The 17,435-nt window shown below is 41.4% G+C and overlaps 1 protein-coding gene across 4 annotated transcripts in view; it reads right to left on the bottom strand.

Annotated features, from left to right (window-relative positions):
• LOC135348751 (E3 ubiquitin-protein ligase RNF213-like) overlaps positions 1 to 17,435 on the bottom strand; it is a 38,811-nt gene continuing 21,376 nt past the window's right edge. For 2 of the 4 annotated variants that reach the window (XM_064547056.1, XM_064547057.1), the window contains exons 42-75: positions 16,968 to 17,198; positions 16,602 to 16,876; positions 16,346 to 16,538; positions 16,198 to 16,280; positions 15,943 to 16,099; positions 15,576 to 15,769; positions 15,069 to 15,233; positions 14,811 to 15,015; positions 11,463 to 11,654; positions 11,281 to 11,408; positions 10,126 to 11,222; positions 9,647 to 10,069; positions 9,403 to 9,584; positions 9,128 to 9,337; positions 8,758 to 8,987; positions 8,595 to 8,700; positions 8,194 to 8,522; positions 8,020 to 8,131; positions 7,519 to 7,920; positions 7,352 to 7,468; positions 7,193 to 7,288; positions 6,870 to 7,130; positions 6,737 to 6,806; positions 6,642 to 6,676; positions 6,459 to 6,556; positions 2,371 to 2,705; positions 2,165 to 2,314; positions 1,946 to 2,112; positions 1,744 to 1,894; positions 1,594 to 1,677; positions 1,054 to 1,535; positions 752 to 940; positions 436 to 695; positions 1 to 259 (exon numbers count right to left, since the gene is read on the bottom strand). In XM_064547056.1, coding sequence (XP_064403126.1) covers positions 109 to 259; positions 436 to 695; positions 752 to 940; positions 1,054 to 1,535; positions 1,594 to 1,677; positions 1,744 to 1,894; positions 1,946 to 2,112; positions 2,165 to 2,314; positions 2,371 to 2,705; positions 6,459 to 6,556; positions 6,642 to 6,676; positions 6,737 to 6,806; positions 6,870 to 7,130; positions 7,193 to 7,288; positions 7,352 to 7,468; positions 7,519 to 7,920; positions 8,020 to 8,131; positions 8,194 to 8,522; positions 8,595 to 8,700; positions 8,758 to 8,987; positions 9,128 to 9,337; positions 9,403 to 9,584; positions 9,647 to 10,069; positions 10,126 to 11,222; positions 11,281 to 11,408; positions 11,463 to 11,654; positions 14,811 to 15,015; positions 15,069 to 15,233; positions 15,576 to 15,769; positions 15,943 to 16,099; positions 16,198 to 16,280; positions 16,346 to 16,538; positions 16,602 to 16,876; positions 16,968 to 17,198 — 7,560 coding nt within the window. In that variant the 3' untranslated portion in view covers positions 1 to 108. Of the gene's footprint in view, positions 260 to 435; positions 696 to 751; positions 941 to 1,053; positions 1,536 to 1,593; positions 1,678 to 1,728; positions 1,895 to 1,945; positions 2,113 to 2,164; positions 2,315 to 2,370; positions 2,706 to 5,194; positions 5,330 to 6,458; positions 6,557 to 6,641; positions 6,677 to 6,736; positions 6,807 to 6,869; positions 7,131 to 7,192; positions 7,289 to 7,351; positions 7,469 to 7,518; positions 7,921 to 8,019; positions 8,132 to 8,193; positions 8,523 to 8,594; positions 8,701 to 8,757; positions 8,988 to 9,127; positions 9,338 to 9,402; positions 9,585 to 9,646; positions 10,070 to 10,125; positions 11,223 to 11,280; positions 11,409 to 11,462; positions 11,655 to 14,810; positions 15,016 to 15,068; positions 15,234 to 15,575; positions 15,770 to 15,942; positions 16,100 to 16,197; positions 16,281 to 16,345; positions 16,539 to 16,601; positions 16,877 to 16,967; positions 17,199 to 17,435 lie in introns of those variants that run through there. The other 2 variants (XR_010398812.1, XM_064547058.1) reach the window with 2 other exon arrangements.

The raw sequence follows: 17,435 nt of genomic DNA, 5'->3' as shown, positions 1-17,435 counted from the left end.
TTGACTTTAATTTCAAATAAATAATTAATCACAAAAAAACTACGAATGTATAGTAACATAACAATTGACTGCTATAATTATAATAACTACAAATTTCTCACTTCAGTGTCACTGTCTATTTTCCTTGTATTCAGCGACATGCTTCCACATGGCCACAGCCTGGGGTACTGTAATACTTTCAGGAAACTCATCTAGGCGATCAAGGTCAATTGGGCTCTGTTCCGTCATGTCCCAGTAGAGTACGAGAGATTCGACCAGTCTGTGTGTGTGTGTGTGTGTGTGTGTGTGTGTACTGAAATAAACATTTCAACAATAATTTATTAATGGTAGATATTCATTACAATCGTTAATGCAGATGCACCTGCATATAATTATACATTGGCAAGTATACGTTTAGTGCAAACTTGAAAAATACTGTCAGCAATTAAAATTTACGCGAAATTCTCCTCGTCGATAGTTATGTGCTTGACGTGGACCTCAATGAACTCAAACAAACTGCCTAGCAAAAGCGCCAGGTCAAAGGTCCTCAGGCACTTATTCAGGTCGTTCAACTGATCAGTTGACAGGTCAATAGAATACCCTTCAGGAATTCCCTCGAACGGTTCCTGCCCAGTATGCCACAGCTGCCTGGCCAATTCCACAGAGATTGTCTCCCACAGGGAGAGTATATGACCAAGCGTGCAGTGCTCTTTAGCCTGGGGGTGTAAATCAGAAGCTTCAAGCAAAGTAGATACATATCTCTGTTACTCACTTTGGCACTAAATGGCTTCTTGCCCATTTTTCTAGACAAGATGTACTTTTCCAACCTAACATCATCGCTGGCCCCTCCTGATGAAAGCAGCCCAAGGACAATGTCTACCACATCCAGTGATTCTTTCAGTTTGTCAGGAGTTCGCAGATCAGTTATTATGTCTTGCTGAATACGTTGGCGAAGTCGTATCTGTAGTGGATAAACAAAAACATCGTCCTAAAGTTATGTACATTTGTATTTAAATTTACTTTGTGGACAACAAATTTTACACCAAGCAAATGACACACTCAGATATAATTTACCTGGGGTTTAACTTTGCGTCGTATCTCCTGGAAAGTCTCTGCATTGTAGATGTCCTTACGATAAGCTACGCAATGAATGTCCAGAAGAACAGCTGGTTTGCCATAAATAAATCTGTTGAGGATGTGTTTCTCAAGAGCAGGGAGGTCGTACTTGATGTTTTGACCACTCCCCACGGTAAGTGAGTAGTGACAGTGAGAGAGGATGATGGACTGTAGATGCTGCTCATACTCCAGCAAATGGCAGCGATGCACATGAGTGATGGGGACCTTGTGCTCTTTCCACACTGCCGAAGCAGAAGACTCTGACCCCTGACTCACGATCCCCCTGCACTTTTCAATGAAATCGTTGTGTGTGAGGACAAGATAGTCAACAAGTGCCGTGGTACAGCGCCCTTCCCTCATGGTAGTGGGGATCAAGTAGACCAGTGGTGTTTTATCGTTGATCTCCGTTATCAAATACTCCTCCTCTACTGGCAGTCGGTCTGTTGAAGAACACATGCATGCCTGAAACACTTCAGGCAGTGTATACACGCAGCTTACTGTGGTTCTTGAGCTTCTGTCCTACTAGAGTCCATGCTTTCTTCAGATTCTCTATCATTTCCTGGCACTCGTTTTTGGTGTTTTCTGAGTAGAAGAAGACCATGCATACATATAACCACTTGCTATATGACTCACATACTAATCACACACCATTCCTTGTATCTTTCACTTCCTTAAGGAATTCTCTGATAGTCATAGTCTCTGCTTTGCTCTTGTCCAAGCGTCTATCAAATGTCTCAAACATAAACTGCTGGAGTCTTACAATGTCTGGGATGTATTGAGTAGCTCGTAGGCTTGGTTCCTACAAAAGAAAACAAACAAATCATGCGATTGGTGATGAATGCAAACTCACATTTTGAAGGAATGTGTCTAGAATTTTGCACTCATTCCCAGCTTGTACAGCGTTTTTAAGATGTTCCAGGCAAATTTGTGGTCTGTAACTCCAGAGATGTACCTCTAACTTTTTTTCATCAACCACCTTGACCTTCTCATAGGCCAAGTAGAACAGACGATCTTGATCTGAGATGGACGCAGTGAGTATAAAGGTCATACACAATGTAAAGAGCCAAACCTTGTTGATCGTCATTAGCTACAAGATCCAGTGCTTTGGCCATAGCTACTTCAAGCTGGTTGAGAACTGGTTCAATATAGGTTATATTGAACTGCCGCTCCCACTCTTTGCGTGCAGTCTTATTTTGTAGTTGGTTCGAGTTCCCACAGGCTGTAGATCAAATACATTGAACAAACAGATCTATTACTTCAGCTCTGTATACTTACAAATTGAAGGATTGGTTCCTAGTATCTCTTTCAGCACCAGATGCATGATCATGACACACTCATCCATCCCCCTTCCAGTGCTACGTTGCATACACTCCAAGTCCTTCACTAGATGGAACCAGAAGAACTCTGCTAGGTCCTGTGGCCTGACACCCTTGACCACTTCAACAATAAGCTCCAACTGTTGGTCGTGGCAGGCAGCCCAGAGGAAAGAAGCATGCATGAGCACCCTGACAACGTTCACTGCTGTAGCAGACAAGGTTCTTTCTCTCTCGGAATTAACAGTGCGTTGTTGAGGGGCACCAAGGTCATGGCCAGTCTTAGTTGTGTCGTTCCTGTATATAATGGCAAAAATGGGAAGATATATAAATTTTTTTCTGATAACAATTGTGACAATCAAGAGAGGGAATGCATCTAAGCATATGTATACCCAGTGAAAAGACTGGACATGCCAATAGATTGATACTGCATGGTTATTGGCGGGGGTTATACCATTGCATTCACTGCAACTCAAGCTGCTTGAGAAATACTTTTGTATTTTTTGAATTCACCCACTCAATTTCCCTCCCTGCATATAACTCTTCTCCAATTTTTATGAAGTGGGATAGCTTACATGTGGAGTATATATATAATTATATAGTCTATAGCTAGCTGTAATGAAAAGTTGACCCTTTGCGATCTAATTATTGCGTTTTGGCAAGGATCGTGTGTATTTACCAGTACTAATTTAGGTTTTTGGTGAATTTTAATGTTGTGAATTGATCAACCATTGCAAAGTTCGCAAAATAATGTTTGATGCTCGCAAAACATTCTAGTAATACGGTATACACTTCAAAGACCACATAACTGACCTCCATGACGGTAAAATCACTTGTAAATAACCGTCGTGAAGCAAAAGAAGTGTTTACCAAAACTAAGAACTGCTCGTGGATATTTACATACCTTCCACGTTGGAAATAAGTCTTGACTAAAACCGTGGGGAAACACTGACGGTACCACGAGGGTGCTTCTTCATCTATCTAAACCCATCGAACCGCACGTGGCTAATGTAGATATATAGGGTCAAAGTTCAACCGCGTTGCATGGGTGCAGTATTGCTAAATATAGACCTATGAATTTCTTGTGGAGTATAAAGTTGCATGCCATTTCTCTTATATACACATGCATGCATGCAAAAGGTCCAATGACAGTTACGCAACCCAAGCTCCCACTGACATGAGGAAATACAAAAACCAGAGGAATCAAACCCTTTCCTTGTTACGTAAGAGTAAAAAAGATTACATGGCCCAACTCAGCTCAAAAGATAGCAAAATATTCTGGAAAACTGTTAAAGTCATAAACAACAGTGAGCAATCAGTCCCTACTCTGCAAGCCAATGGGGTAACTCTAGAGTCTGCTGAATCTAAGGCTGAAGCTCTAAATCAGTACTTTTATTCAACCTTTAACCATTGTTATCCTGCTCTGCAACCGTGTGATATGGAAGACCTAATTGGTGATCTAGTGCCCTCTGATTGCCCCGAAGAGCTACTCTGCAGTGAGGACAAAGTGGAGATACTCCTGAAATCATTGAAGGCAAACAAGTCATGTGGCACTGACAATATAACACCCAGAATGTTGAAATCAATGGCAAACTCGGTCTCACTACCACTTGCGAATATATTCAACCACTCACTCAGTACGGGTGAATTTCCCTCAGAGTGGAAAAGAGCAAGAGTGGTCCCAGTCCCCAAGGGTGGTAACGCAAAGCTTTTATCTAATTATAGACCCATTTCCATCTTACCCTCAGCGAGCAAGCTCCTAGAGAAACATGTTAAGTCAATACTTGAGGAACATCTGATACAACATTGCCCAATCTCAACAAGGCAGTGGGGATTTATGCGTGCACGCTCAACTGTCTCTGCACTAATACAAGTTGTGGATGATTGGAGCAAAGCTATTGACAACAAAAGTGAGGTTGCTGTTGTTTTTCTGGACATACGTAAGGCATTTGATACAGTACCACATTTACCACTACTTCGACTTCTTCACTTACTTGAAATAAACAGCTACCTTTTGAAGTGGCTTAAAAGTTACCTATTGAAGAGAGAGCAATTTGTAGTTGTGAATGGGCAAGCGTCTACCACTCTCCATGCTATGTCAGGTGTGCCTCAAGGATCAGTCTTAGGCCCATTGCTCTTTATCATGTACATTAATAATGTCTCTGATGTAGTCTCAAGTGACACCCATCTAAATATGTTTGCAGATGACATGGCTATTTATAGAGTCATTAAATCGATTAAAGACTACGATACACTTCAGGAAGACATAAACAGTGTTGCTGCTTTCATGTCTGGCAAACACCTTCAATTCAACGCATCAAAATGTAAAGTGATGTTAATATCAAACAAGAGAAGTAGGTCCATCGAGCCACCCACATTTTCAGTCAATGGCTTTTCCCTGGAGCGTGTGGAGACGTTCAAATATCTAGGAATACAATTTTCATCAGATCTTTCTTGGCATTCCCACACTAAGGCACTTTGTAAAAAATCGAGAAAACTTGTTGGACTGCTACACAGAAACTTCGCAACTCATTCTCCCCCTTCTGTTATGCTGAAATTATACAAATCTTTCATTAGACCAAAACTAGAGTATGCTTCAATTGTTTGGAACCCACACTTAAAATGCATTATCAAGGATATGGAAAAAGTCCAGAAGTTTGCATTAAAGGTTTGCCTAAAACAGTGGGATTACTCTATCAGCTATTTGGAACTTTTGAAAAGAGCAGAACTACCAACGCTGGGTCAGAGAAGGGCATTGGCCAGTCTGCACCATTTATTCAAAATTATGTGGTTACTATGAGGACACACCTAAGAAGAGACAATTAACATACAATACAAGATATGTTAACAATCTTTCTCTGACTCCAGTATCATGCAGAACATCGGTCCATAATAACTCCTTTTTCCCAAGGACCATTGAACTGTGGAACAGGATTATGGCAAATCGTGAACTTATAATCAGCACTTGTACTCCCTTAAAATTATTTAAATCTATGCTTAATGACCCTGTAGTACTTAGCATTCTTTGAATAGGTAGTTACACTATATATATATATATATATATTTTTTTTTTAGGGTACTAACTTATTAGCTTCTGCTATTTTTATTGTATCCCGGCTTTGCCGAATTGTTAAAAAAAAAAAAAAAAAAAACCATTTCTAAAAACTCAAACTAAAGTCTATTTGCGTTGAGTTCAACCCCAGAAGTTAGGTGGTCAATTATGGCTTCATTTATGCTTTATGTGGTGGACAAGTATGCCTGGGACTTCTACATGCACATGGAAAATGCTAACTTTTAGCTGGTTGGAGCTTACCAGCTCTACAGCATATATACCGTATAGCGGGTAATTTTCGTGGGGCAAAATATTCGTGGTTTTTGTGGTTGGAGGTCTGACCACGAATATTTTACCCACGAATGCTTCAACCATGCCTACCTTTACCTACAATCCAAGCAGCAACCACGAAAATATTACCCACGAAATGTCTCAATATTGCTGAACCACGAATATTTTGTCCCCCGAAAATTACCCGCTATACGGTAGATAGATTTTTAACAACGATTCCAATGGTATATGAAACTTTGAATTTCAGTAAAGTATGACAAAGCTATGACAACTTTATGAAGGTCAAACTCAAGACAAATATACTTTAAGTATAGATTCCCTTAACTATACGCATGGCCCTGACTAAATAATTGTGTATCTCCAAGAAAGAGTACGCAACTCCACTTAAAACCGTATAATGTAGTAGGCGTTCTGTCCAGCCTACGACACAACCACATGCTGTTTTAACTGTGAAATCTTAATTATTCATTGTCTTCGTTTCCTATTAGCATATCTCAAGTGGCTGTGGTTATGTATTTGTGATGTAGGTCTGGCAGAACGCCGCCCGTGTACAGGAGTTGCATACTCTTCCTAATGAACTCTCAGTATCTCCTACTGCAATTGTATTGTAATTACACTTTGAAAGGTTTATTTTCACTACGATGAATGTAGGACACATGAACATTATAAAAGTGTCAAGTTGAAATACTTGTGCATGATGTACTTACTCTCTTGCAGTCCTGTTATCAGACCTCAGCTTGTGGCTGGTACCACCAATAGATGCTCCACACTCACGACAGGTCTTTAGCTCCACTGGCCGTCCACACTATTAAAGTAAATGTATTGGTACAGTCATAATTTGGACCATAACATTATACGGACCTAGCAAGTATTGAAAGAAAAGTACTCACCTCTCCAACTAGATAGGGATGACCATTGGGGCATTCTGTAAATAGCCGTGGAGATATATGAAATTATATATAGCCCTATAAATTTACTGACTCACCATAAAAGGTACCTCCAGCTTGTCTCACTTCCTGCAGCATATCCTCAGGCATGGTAGGCAGGTAGGCATTCTGTAAACATGCATTTATAGAATCACTGTATTTTCAGAACCCTGTGAATGTATATAATTATACCTTGAGTAAAGTGGGATTTGTAAGCATGTTAAGGAATGGCAGCAGTAGTTCATTATTAGTTCTGCTCAGTAGCACTGTAACAATGTGCACCACAAGGCCAGTGATGGATCTGTGCAGGCCTGCCTGTGCCTGGTGGGGGGATACAACCATCTGGGCCAAGGTGCCACCCTGTTGGTTGGCCAAGAGCAAGCGCAAGACTTGCAGCAATTCTGGTGAGATAGTTGGGTAATTTTGGACGAATGTGTTTAGTAATTGGAGGGCCTGCATGCATGGGGAGGATAAAAACTAATAATCATGTATCTTGTCTGTCGCTTTGTCAGTACCTCCGCTTCTATTTGAACCGCTGGTGCTGTGCTTGCTCGAGATAGAGTTGCTTTCTGGTAAAAAGCAAAGGCCAACAAACACACCTCAGCTCCATCCTGAACGTGAAAAAATCAAGTATTACACACATATACCTAATGAAAAACGTTAAGTACATGTACCTCCACACATGCTGCGAGTTCTGTTGTTTCGTTGCTGTACAATGCTGTGTTAACAGCAATTCTCACATCTTTATACCCCTGCTCATACAGCACAGACAAGTCAATTGATTTCTCCTCCTAGAATAGCAATAGTATACAATTGACCCAACCAGAGTATAAGCACTTACATTGTCCACTCTTCTCAGAGTCTCGGGGACGACCCAGGGATGGGCCTGGCTGACAGTCTGGAGACAGGGGAAGCCAAATTGCCTCACTAGGAGCCTCATGAGGTAGAGCACAGGTCCTGTAGTGTCCACTCTGCCTTTGGGGTCTATCACATTTACTCTGGTGTCCATGCACAGATCTCTGGCCACTCTGAGAAGACTGCTGTTGACACGATCACTCTTTAGCTCCTGGGCTAGGACAGAGAGGGAAAGGCGAACACCGGCGACTGATTCCAGATACTGCAAACTAACTGAGGGTGTATGAAAATACTCCTGTAGAACCAAATAACCTTCCCCCAATATCCGCTCAATGTAGCTAGCCCGGCTTTGAGCAGGGAGAACATTTATTCGTTTACGTAGAGAATCCTGTGTGTTGTGTATTGTGGGGCTGTGTTAAATGCATGATGCTACATACGCAGACTTAAGCACAAAATATTACACCTATACACATACACACACACACACCTCAAAGCACTGAATGCACAGCAGACGAAGTCCCTGGTCCATGCCATGCCCTCTGATCACTGCAATGGACCGCTTGAAGTACTCGTCTAGGTACTGTTTTACCTGATCATGTCTGTCAAGAGTTAAGAAGACATGAAATCCTCTAAAAAACAAAATGTCTAGCTAACGGCTCACTCATGTTCAAGCAGCAGCTGTAGTAAGAATGATCTGATTGTAGGAGTCTCATCCTGCTGCTCGTCGTTGTAAGGAGAAAATCTGCTAGTTTGGTTGTCTCGAAGGACAGTGTCTAACAGCAATTTGACAAGCTCTGGTTCTGGTGCTTCCATACCACCGAAACACAAGCTAGAGACAACCTCAATGAAGAAACGATTACAATTTTTCCTAATTTTCTTCTTCGTGATATTATCTGCTTTGAGTTTTGGAAAATTGAACACAGCATTCAACAGTTGTTTGACTTCCTTGACGGTGACTTCTTTTAGAAAGTCTGAACGAAACTTCAAAATCTGCATAAACATAATAATTATGGAGAATGAACAACATTGCAACGTCTAAATATATATTTAAATGAAACTTACTAGCGCAAGTCTTCTAATGATAAAAGGCATCCCTTCAACTTTACAGTGATGGAGATAAACCTTCTCAGCGAAAATCTGCAGAGCTCTAATCCTTTGCCATGTCAGCCTATATACAGAATGGTAAAACTAATGGATGCATGCATTTACAGCCTTCTCTTTTAACCTTGACATGATGGTAGTATCATCCCCAAAGCTTGATCTCAAGATGGTGTCAATGACATTTTGAGACAAACGGACGTGGTTTAACCATCGCTGAAGGTCCCGAGTGAGATCATCCTGGTTAGTTTTGTGCAAAGGAGGGTTAAGGCCGGCCAAGTCCTGGCTAGTGGGGTCATTATATTCCTGATCCGATTCTAGCACTCTTTGCACCGCATACAGATGAAGAGCGAAATCCTACAGAAGGTAATAATAATGACAATGTGAGGTTAGTACCTTTGTGGACATTCAATACACTGACAGTTTTGAGTGAACTATAGAATCAAATGTCCGATCTACCGAAACAATCATACTTGTATACATATAAGTCAGCTTACTTGTCCTGCCACTCTGAATGAGTCCTTGTTCGATAGGGAGCGTAGAATACTTGGTCTGTGCAATACAATCTGACCAAACTGGAGCACCTTGGAAGAACACTGGCCATGAACAAGATGGAGAGCCACTATTTTCCGAGACAGTGATTTGTGGCCATCCACGAAGCAAAAGTCATTATGGTGGGTCACATTGTCCAACGCATTCATGACCAGCTGTAAGGAAAATTATGAAACAAGTTACCCCATCAACTACAAGAAAAGAAATATGCAAGACATACCTTGTACTCCATATTGCCTAGCTCGCTCTTGTGACTGCTTTTGTGAATGTAACGCACAAAATCATAAAGATAGAGTTTGTAGAATTTGTCAACGTGATCCTCATCAACACTGCCCAAGATTGTCCCCATATCAGTTAGACTCAGAGCCTCACACAGTGAGTTATGGAGGTGTTGTTCAGTATCTATGGTAATGCATGATACATGATTGCACTATCATGCATAACATCATAACAACTGCACCAACCTAGCATGTTAGCTCTCTGGGCGTTCACCATGTCCCTTACAAACCACGAGAAAGGAAATTGGCACTGGAAGTCATTCTTTATGGTTGTTTTGCCCTCTGCTAGTGAGGAGAAGTCAATCCTTCCTCCTGTGAACTTGAATATGGTAAGCCATAACCTTGACACAGGTGAATTCAGGTCTTTGGAATCGAGTAGATCAAGGTTACAGTTCCGATCAACATGAGCAATGATCTCAGCAAAATAGGGAGTGATGACTTCATCAATACGGCGAGCCAGAACATTTCTGAATGTCCCTCCATTCTGTAGCTTTCTGCCACTCATGGCCTCATTGAGTACCCATTCTCTCTCGTCAACTCGGTCACTTTCTCTCTGCAGCAGAGCCGAGTGAATAAGCTTGACCAAAAGGTCGTAAAACGGAGCCTCACCTATATATAGGGATAACTTATTAGAACAGTAATTAGTGTACATACTGCATGGTTACCTGGATGTGTTTTTGGAATAAGTGACATGAGTTTCAGTATTCTGTGCTTTGCTCTGTCCTTCAGAGTGTCTTTGAGCAGTGATACAGCAGCTTGCACACAGCCCAACAGCCGGTGGTGCTGAGGGTGGAATGATCCACTGGGCTCAGCCCATAACTTGTCCTCCTGACATGGAACTTCTTTTGAGTTTAGAGTAGGAATTTCAGCAATTGGATAAGCTTTCGTTGGACGAGGTGTGGGTTCGGAATTGTCGTTATCAGAATATTTGATGGGACTTGTAGGCACAATGCTTTCAATCTCCTCACTTGGAGGTAAACTGATTTGCATAGTATCACTAGGCAGCTTGTCAGCCTCCACTGGAGGCACTGCTAGGTCGATTAGTAGAGGATCAAACAATTGTGCATCCTCAATGTCCATCATGTTGCTTGCCTCATCATTGAGAGCACTGTCTCTATATGCCAGCTCTACATGAGGTTCGTTACTTTCAGTATCCATTCTGTTGACCTCTTCTAAACTAGATATGCTAGGCAGCTGGGGAGTATCTGGCATACTTGCTTCATCAGACATGTCTTGATCACTGTATATATCATTGTCACTCATGCGATGCCTATGCTCGGCAGAATGAAACATTTCGCCCTCACTATCCTCTTCCCCAGTCTCAATCCTAAAGTAAGAGTCACTCCCTTTTTTTAGTTCTTGCTCATCACTTTCTTCTAAATCAGGTCGCTCCTGGTTTTTCTCTCTCAATTGCCCGATGAAAAGTTGACTAATAGATGCATTCAGCGCTTGTTCAGGTATCACTGTAATCTCAGAAGTAGCTCGCAAGTCATCAATGTGCACCGAGATCCAGGGGTCCCCTTGAAAGCCCACAAACTGTGACTTGACTTCTTGTTGTGGCAAGTGAATGACAAACAATATATGAGTGACATCAATATTGTCACCACCATGAATTTTGTTTTTAGCCTTTGCTCGTATGGCTTCATCGCAGACCCTATATCTGGCACACGCAATAAGGTCAGAATTCAAATGGCCAGAGTCACACTGTACAATCACCAGGAATGGTTTAGCATCATCTACGTCATCACGAATAAACTTGGGGCTGCATATCAGTGAACATAATTATAGAAATGTTATTATAATTATAGTACACGACGTACCCTATTTTGTTTGAGAAATCCAGTTCAGAATCAAACTCATGTAGATCAAAATGTGCAAAGTTCATGCCAACAGCGTCAGTGACCTTGGTTAACTCCTCACGAGTCATCAGTCGACAGTGAGTAGTGACCTGAAGAGATACGCAACGGTATGAGGTGTGCATGGGATAACATGATTATTATACCTGTAAGAACACTTCGCGATTGTGACTGCACTCATACTGTAGAAACTCTCCTATGGAGGTGTGGTATTGGTGCTTGAAATACCAGCTTGTAAGACACTTAATCTCTGCTTGTAAAAGATCGGATTTACGAAGACGGATAATTGCATCGTCAGCAGCTGTTTGGAGCAGAAGGAACTGGCTCAGTTTGAGAACCTGCATGTAGGGACATCAGTGAAAAACATTTTAAATGCTAAAGGCCCTCTCCTGCTACAGGAACTGTTCCATAGTGCATGTACAGCCACCTCAAGAACAATCACTGAACCAGAGCATGTACCAAAATGAACAGTAAAGACCTTACAGCATCAATATAATAGGGCTTAATTTTGAAAAATTGTTCGCTACATGTATTTAGAATTATCTGCTATTAACGTGCAAAGATGAAACGCGTGACCTCGGAGTGTTCCGGTAAGCAATACACCCACAACAGGAACTGCTTTTAGGGCCATTCTACGAAATTTAAGTGCCAACAAATTTTTGCGATATACCGTACCCTTGCGAAAATACGCCCACCCTTTTCTGCAAGAAGTTTGGGCTTATTAGGAGACTGGGCGTTTAATCGCGAACGGCGAGTTTTCATTCGAATATACGCCCACCCGCGGCCTCAAATCGAGGCATACACTTAGCTCAATGTTTACTAATTAATTTTTCATTTCAGTACATAGTGAACATTAATTTTCATTGACAACCAATGTTATAAACTAATGCATGCTAATGAAGAATGAACATGAAGAAGTTGACTCTGACTCTATTCGTTGCTCGTCAGATGTAGCAGCAGGAACTTCCCGAAGGATGGTAGGTCATACTCCAACAGAGCTATCACGTACTTTGTTTCAGAAAATCAAGGCAATGAAGTAACTTGCAAAATTGGCCTAGGTGATGAGTTTGTTCTCAGATTTGTGTTATTAAATTGTTCCTTTTTCTGCATATAGAACTAGTTGTTCCTTGCATACATCTTCAAGGGCAAAGAGATCCACTCATATTACTGATCTTGGTCCAGCATTGCAAGGAGTATAGTCTAACTAGCTACTACCTACTTTCTCCACTAAAATTAAAAGTCAACACGTGGCATTTAGCTGCCGGCTCAAACTCTTCATTCTGTGTAGGCGTATAAGCGAGTCAAAATACCCTTTTGCAAGAACTTCGAAGCGAAAGAGGGAATTCAAGATGGGCTTATTTTCGCGAGGGTACGGTATGTACCATCATCATCAGGGTGTCAACAATCTGAAATCCTCTAAACTACAGTGGAACCTCTGTTAACAACCACCTCTGAATAAAGGCCAGCTGCTATATAACGGCCAGGCACCCAGGTCCCAAATGAACAGTTTGTGTACAAAACAACCTCTCAACAAAGGCCAAAACATTGTTACCCAATGGTGTCCGTTATAGAGCTAGAGGGGTTCCACTGTATTAACATTGTCAGGTTATAGATCTTACACTGATTGTACATGTATAGCTACAAGCCACAAAACGCCTAAACATAAGATGATATCCAGATATGAGAATCACATGAGCCTAAACACAATCGTCATGGTATTAAAGATTAAAATTAGCAGAACTATAAAAGCATCCTCACTCATAACAGAAGAAACTGGCGTTGTCACGTGGGTTACATTTTGCTTAATAATTTACTACATGTACAGTCTTTCTTCTATAATTACAATTACCACCACTAAAAATTAATTAGGATTTTCCTGTGGCGCACAAATAGAACAAGAAAAAAACTATGATTCCAGTTTGGCGCTTAGCAATAAAATGTAGAGTAGTGTACTAGTGGCTGTTTCCACAAGGCTATCATAGATCCTGAAGAGCCTCGATTAAAGGCCGAGTTATAACTATGTTCTAATACTGTCTTTCTTCTATTTACAGAACCGCTCTAATAGAAGAACCAACTCTCAGTTTTATGTTCTATGAACCATTTCCATTTTGTAGTTATTTTTATTGTGGTGCTTAGTTAATGCCTCAGAATATACAGTTAAAACAGTTACAGGTATAGAGCTATACTAATAGTCTATACTGTATAGAGCTACACATTATAGTTAGCACGACGACCTTTGGTTATACGGTTGCTACATTCGAGGCAATCTGGTCACTGTAATTATGCCTCAGTGCGCATTATTGAATATTTCGTTCACTTTTTGTTAGCTCCACCCTATTCTAAGAACCAATGTCGTTCCAAATGTAGACTATTTCCAGATTCGAATTAATTGCTTTGGTGCTGTAATTAGAACAAAGACGGTATTAAGCGACGGTATTAAGCACCAGCAAAAACTAATTTCAGAATTTACTTGGCGCTCAAATGTAAAAATTATTTTGTGAACTTGGCGCTTCTATTAGAGTGGTGCTGTAATTAGAAGAAAGACGATATTCTAAGGTCGCAAATTTTGAAGCACTTCCTACATATAAACCTTTTTTCAACTGCAAATGTTTTGATAGATCACACTCGAACTCTGCATGTATGGGAGTGGTCTCGCCTTTCCTTGAGCTACCCACTAGTCAGGAAATCAAAAGGACCGAAACCTCTGGAGGTGGACCTGGGATCGAGGCTAGAGGTAGGTTGGCTTGGGGGGGGGGGTGGGTTAGAAGTGGTTTAGCTCTGAGTAAACACAAAGCGCTAATTTTGAGGTGTTGCATGTACATGTTTGTTGTACATGTTTGTGAGTATTCCTAGAGTAAGCCTGCGATTTAAGGCGACACTTAAAAAATAATTACGAAGCCAGAGGTCGTTTCTTGTTGAAAAATTATGTTAAAGTCCTGGTGTCGCATATTTAGAAGTTCGCATCTAATTGGAGGTTACTCTACTATCCTCGATTACAGGCCGCTTAATTGTTTCTAGTGGCCTGTAATCGAAGCTATGGTTTGACCTCTATTTAGGATGAGACATAAAAAAATTGTCAATGCAGCAGTCGCAACTTTTCGAGTTCAGAAAATTGCTAAGATCGAGGGTGTCGCATATTTAGAGGGTCGCCTTAAATCGAATACATACTTTATATCAGCCACTATTTGCACAAATGCATTTAGTGGTCGTTTACTGTGCCCACTACTCAAAATAATCTGACCCGGATTAGTGCTCGTGAATGGGGCTAATGGTATGTTTCAGTGTGTGAGGTTTCAGTTAGCCTTGTGTTTATCGCCCCTCCTTCCAAACATACAAACACACTACTGTATACCCCGCTGTGCACGCGCACACAGAGGCATAATGAAAGCAAATAAGCTCCTCGCTACGCTAACAGTGCACATTGACATGCAGTTATCAGTATACGTGTAATAGAAATCGGTATACTAACAGCACCATTACAGGCGTTAACTCACTGAGTCAGGCCACTGTGGTGAGTCCTCAGACAAGCCAGCAAAGTTTTCACTAATGATACCAGCCCTCTGCAGTTGTTCAACCTTGCTACGAAGTGACGGATTCTGTTGTAGTCTTTTCAAGAGATTAGTAGCCTGGAACACCACTGCTGCAGGTGTGTCCTTCTGGTAGCCTATGAATGCATGGGCTTCACTAAAGTGATTCCCTCTGAAATTACAACAAAAGTGATGTAAATACATGTACACGAGTATACAGTTTACCTTGTGTTTGAGAAATCTTGAATCCAGGTATTGAAGTCTTCCAAAATATCACTCTGCCAATCTTCAAGCACAGAAGAGGTGAGAACAAAGTGCTTCTCAAGGCGGTTGATAAGGGGGGTAGGGAATTTTTCGTACACAGTGTCCTTCTCAGCTATCAGGATAAGTCTGTTTAGGGAAGCAGAATTTACTAGCTAGCCTGTGGGGTTGACAACGATGGCCATTGTGCACAGGAGGTATACATGTAAGCCATCAACTTAAATGGGTTGCTTTTGCGTTACCGTTTATTTGCTGCCGAAAAATGCTCAATGAAGGAATGCATGATAGCATTCATAACTAATTACGCTTTGTTGCATGCATGGTGCAAAGGGGAAAGAAGGGGCAAAATAATTTGCATTACATTGCGGTTCTATTTACATTGTATATATACGCATGCATTTTATGGCAGTTTTAAAAATTTAACGATTTAACGGCTGCTGTATTTTAGCTTACTCATAATTATTCACTCACTTGAAGTTAGGATGAACCCTGCACTTGACCCTGTGTGTCTGTAATCCCAAGTCCACATAGCGCACCCCACCAGAGTACATGTAGTACTGATTGAGAACATCGTAGAGACTTTCATAGAGGTTCTCTAGATTGAGCAGAATGACTGTCCGTCCAGTCTCCATGCAAATCTTAATCTGATTGATGTTACGGCAAACCTATAGAAAGGAATAGAGTGCACCAGTACACAACCCATGATAATTAAGTATATAGTATATCAGTATATACACTGATGCATTTTAGGCTTGAACTACAAACTAAGTGTATATCATACGGCATGGCTAAGTAGCCATTAACACAATTACATATTATGCCTGGCATGCAACTGTACCTGTGTGTACCCTTTATCCTTAGGGAAGCTGCTACCGAAGAGGATGTACGGTTGTGACGTGAGGTCTGAATCATTCGCCCCTTCTCCTCTCACATAATGTTTCAGAATGTCCAGAGCAGCGTAGTTTTCAGTCAGGAACAGCAGGTAGCGATTCTCACTGGATTTAGCAAGTGAACAGAATAAATACTGCACTGCTATTACATGCATCGCTTGCAAGCTATTCTAAACACTAATGGTATACAGACCAGACCTTACCCATGCGTGGTGGTGTCCTTGGTGTAAAGGCTAGTCTTGATCAGACCCAGTGGACTACAGTCAGGCTTCAATATCGACAACATCTGCAAAGGTATAGATCAATAATAAAAGCACACATCTATAGTAGCTATCTTAATAGTGGCAGAACCTTGTCATCCAGTCCACTGAAGTCTTGGTTGTCATCAAAGTAGTCAGTGATGGCCTTACTAAACTCTTCTAAAGGATTTATTTCCTTTGATTCTAATCCACCAAAGTTTCTGCGTATGGCATGATTCAGCTGGAGCCATGAGAGGGGGTGACCCCCAGACTTCTCACACATCCAGTAGAGCATCTTAATAAGGCTAGAGGGAAAAAACAATGGAGCTCAAGTGATTTTTTTTAATGAGATTTGAACATGAATATACCTATAAAAGTCTCGGAGCCCAAAGAACTGCCTCTTTTGTTTCTTACAAATGTTACAAACGTTCATATAAGCCTCAGACAAAGGCGCAAAGTATCTATGAAGTTGCTCCTTGATCAGTTTACCGTCTGCATTAGAGCAGATACCCTCAGCACTTAGTTCCAGGTCATTCTTCTCAGGGTCTCCCCTCGTTACCATGACACCACGGTTCATCTTGGCAGGGTCCAGAGCCCAGTTAGATATGCCAATGAAGGCCACTCTTTTCTCGCGCTCTACAGTCTGGGAGAAAGCATGCACAAGTATGACCGTCCGTATGTTAATCATACAAAGTGTACGTGATATAGCACTAGAAGGCTTACACAAACAATACCTGCTGCTGATGATCTTTACCCGACCCATCTGTCCCGTCTTCTAGCAGAGGGTGCAATGCCTTGAGGGGCAGGGAAGGGGAGTCCTCAGCCAGTCCCACTTCGTCCAGCACAACCACCGACACATACTGCTTGATATCTTGTTTGGCTTGAAACTTCTCAGCTGCTTTAAACACTTCTATAACACTCTCAGGAGTGGAGAGCTGACTGCACTGGTATGAGAACATGTGCACCTGCAGGGAAATTCGACAATGCATGTTATGTACATACATGCAGTCATGTATACATTTTAAATTCCAAGGGAACAATAATTATGTGAGTAATTATATCAAAAACACATTAATATCAGCGATACACCACTGGGAAAAAGGGTAAACCCGGGCCTGGAAACAAGATTATTAAAGATACCACCGTAGAGAGGACATATCAGTGTTCGGGAGAACAACTGAACCCCCTCCCTCCAAATGGAT

The sequence above is a fragment of the Halichondria panicea genome, chromosome 15 (genome assembly GCF_963675165.1).
Source record: "Halichondria panicea chromosome 15, odHalPani1.1, whole genome shotgun sequence".
Taxonomy (NCBI): domain Eukaryota; kingdom Metazoa; phylum Porifera; class Demospongiae; order Suberitida; family Halichondriidae; genus Halichondria; species Halichondria panicea.
The sequence above is the reverse complement of the archived record's forward strand: the minus strand, read 5'-3'. Positions and strand labels throughout refer to the sequence as shown.